Here is a 2,702-nt window from a genome sequence, read left to right as displayed (position 1 = left end):
AGTCTCAATAATTCCTAATTTCTGCTTTTCTAACTCAAACATTAGGTATAATTTCCTCCAAATGAGGTTTATTGACCATAAATTCCAAAAATATCTGTAAAACTAAAGTTAATAAGCTAGTGTTACGTAGTGTTAATCGTCAAAAAAGTGAGAAAAATTGAAAAAGGGTTGAAAAAAGGGACAAAAAAAGTAAGAAAGACTTAAAACATCATGTAGATTTTGATTTTGGGTGAAAGGTGTCTCTTACCGGTGATTAAGGCGGTGTGCTCGTCCCCGCAGGCGATCTTTGAGGGGACGTCGTTTTTAAGCCAGAATTTACTGGGGGCGTTGTCGGCAAATTTGCTCTTTCCAAAAGTGAAAACTGCTCCCGATTCTGACAAAAAGGAAAAGGAAACAAACCGTTAATGATGAAAGAGTGAGTCCAAAAGGATCCATCACTATTAGGGTTATCAGTTGATCACTTTAAGGTGTATATGTTGGAGCTATTCATTATTTTGTTTTATATTTAATTGATCTATTTAATTACAGCTACGTACATTTGTTTGTTTTAGTATTTTCTTTTGGGTTATTTTTGTATCTTGGTGCTTTTATTTTGAAGGTACCAGACAGCCTTAGCCACCAGGTGTAGTCTACATATAGAGGTGAAAGGATGTGGGAGGTAGACCCCGACACACACACACACACACACACAACACCACACACAACACACACCACACACAACACCATAGACAGACAGACAGACAGACACCACACACACACACACCCACACAACCAAACACAACACACACACAACGACAACAACACACACACAGACAACACACAACACACCACACAAACACCACCAGACAGACAACCACACACATAGACAGACAGACAGACCCCAAACACACAACACCACACAAAGACACACCACAACACACACACACACACACACACACCACACCACACACACACACACACACACACAACACACACACACACCAACACAACACACACACACATACACAACAACAGAGCACACCACACAAACACACACACACACCCACACAACCCACACACACCCCCCCCCCCCACACCAAACCACACACACACACCACACACAGAGAAACACACACACACACAATAGACACCCCCCCCACCCACACCACAGACACAAACACACCACACACACACATACAGACACAAGACAGACAGACAACACACAACACAAATAGACAGGACAGCACAGACACCCACCACCACACAGACACACACACACACACACACACACACACACACACCACACACCCACAGACAGACACAAACACACAACACATAGCACACACCCACACAAAACACACAGACACACACCAGACACACAACACACACAGACAGACACCACACAGACAGACCAGACACCACACACACCAGACAACACACACACACACACACACACACAAACACAAACCAGACCACACACACACACAAACACAACAACACACAACGACACACACACACCACACAGGACGGGACAGACAGACACCACACACACACAGAGACAGACACCACACACCCACACACACACACACACACACACATAGACACCCCCCCACACACACACAGACAGACAGACACACACACACACACACCCCTTTCCTCTTTTCAGGGCTTTGTTCACATATCGTTCACAGCCTGATTTATTCACATTTTATTCACAACAATCGGACCCAAAGTCCTGTTATTATGGACGCTAGCTGACATTAAACGCGGACTTTGGGTTTGATTTTTGGACATTTTTCACTGGTTATGAGGAGCAATACGTGAGAGAAATGGTGATAATTGGTTATTGTTTGGGTACATTAAAGCACATTAAGCTTTTTCACGATGCAAATTAGCACATATTGAATAAGATAACGCCTGTAAAGTTGTAATACATCAGTAATCCCCTGAGGAAGTTTAAGGGTAAATATATTTCAGGATAAATATGTCCCTGTTCACTTAGGGTATCCTTCCAGAGCATGCTGTTAAAACGAACTTTTCCACTACTTCAAGCTGAGAAAAGGGGAACAAAACATATAAATAGCAATTAACGTGCAACACCTAACCCAGTCATGAGTATAACATATATATGATACATGTTTAAACCGCAGGAATAAGCGGTGAAAGTGGAGTATAGTTACCGTTAGCCAGCGAGCTAACGCAGAAGCTAAACTTAACGGTAGCATGCTAACGTAACATTTTAAATATTTAGCCAGTTATAGGCATTAAAACGTGTAAAATGATGTAACAAGTATCGTTGTTTACCTGGTATCTTGTCCTCGGACTCCCCGGCCATCTCTGCGGGACTTTAATCCGCTTTGCTCGGCGTCGTGGGCGTGTTGGGGTCGGTGCCCCCCTCTTGTTTTCGACTCCGACAACCCGGAAGTAAACAAAACGTCTCCTAGGTTACGACGCAGACAACGTGACCCTTAAAGGGACAGTACGTTATTTTTAAAGCTGAATACCGAAACGTGTTTACATATTTTAAATATGGATTTAGCTCCTGGAAATGTTCTTACTTTTTGTAATAAGCAAAAATACATTAGTTCAATTTTTTAAATTTTATATTCTATTTCCTTTGATGCTATACTGATGTCCAATAACATAAATCATATTACTATATTTTATCTTATAAATCACATACAATACTATACCTACTACATCATTTACAATATTATACTATA

General features: G+C 41.6%; 1 protein-coding gene across 1 annotated transcript in view; it reads right to left on the bottom strand.

Annotated features, from left to right (window-relative positions):
* LOC116673727 (X-linked retinitis pigmentosa GTPase regulator) overlaps window positions 1–2,410 on the bottom strand; it is a gene marked incomplete in the record, with an annotated part of 57,884 nt that extends 55,474 nt beyond the window's left edge. Inside the window, 2 exon segments of the mRNA XM_032505956.1 lie at window positions 248–373; window positions 2,284–2,410. Coding sequence (XP_032361847.1) covers window positions 248–373; window positions 2,284–2,314 — 157 coding nt within the window.
* Window positions 2,411–2,702: the final 292 nt, after the last annotated feature.

Source organism: Etheostoma spectabile, chromosome 24 (genome assembly GCF_008692095.1).
Source record: "Etheostoma spectabile isolate EspeVRDwgs_2016 chromosome 24, UIUC_Espe_1.0, whole genome shotgun sequence".
Classification (NCBI taxonomy): Eukaryota; Metazoa; Chordata; class Actinopteri; order Perciformes; family Percidae; genus Etheostoma; species Etheostoma spectabile.
Note: the sequence above shows the minus strand (reverse complement) of the source record. Positions and strands in the feature narration are given on the sequence as shown.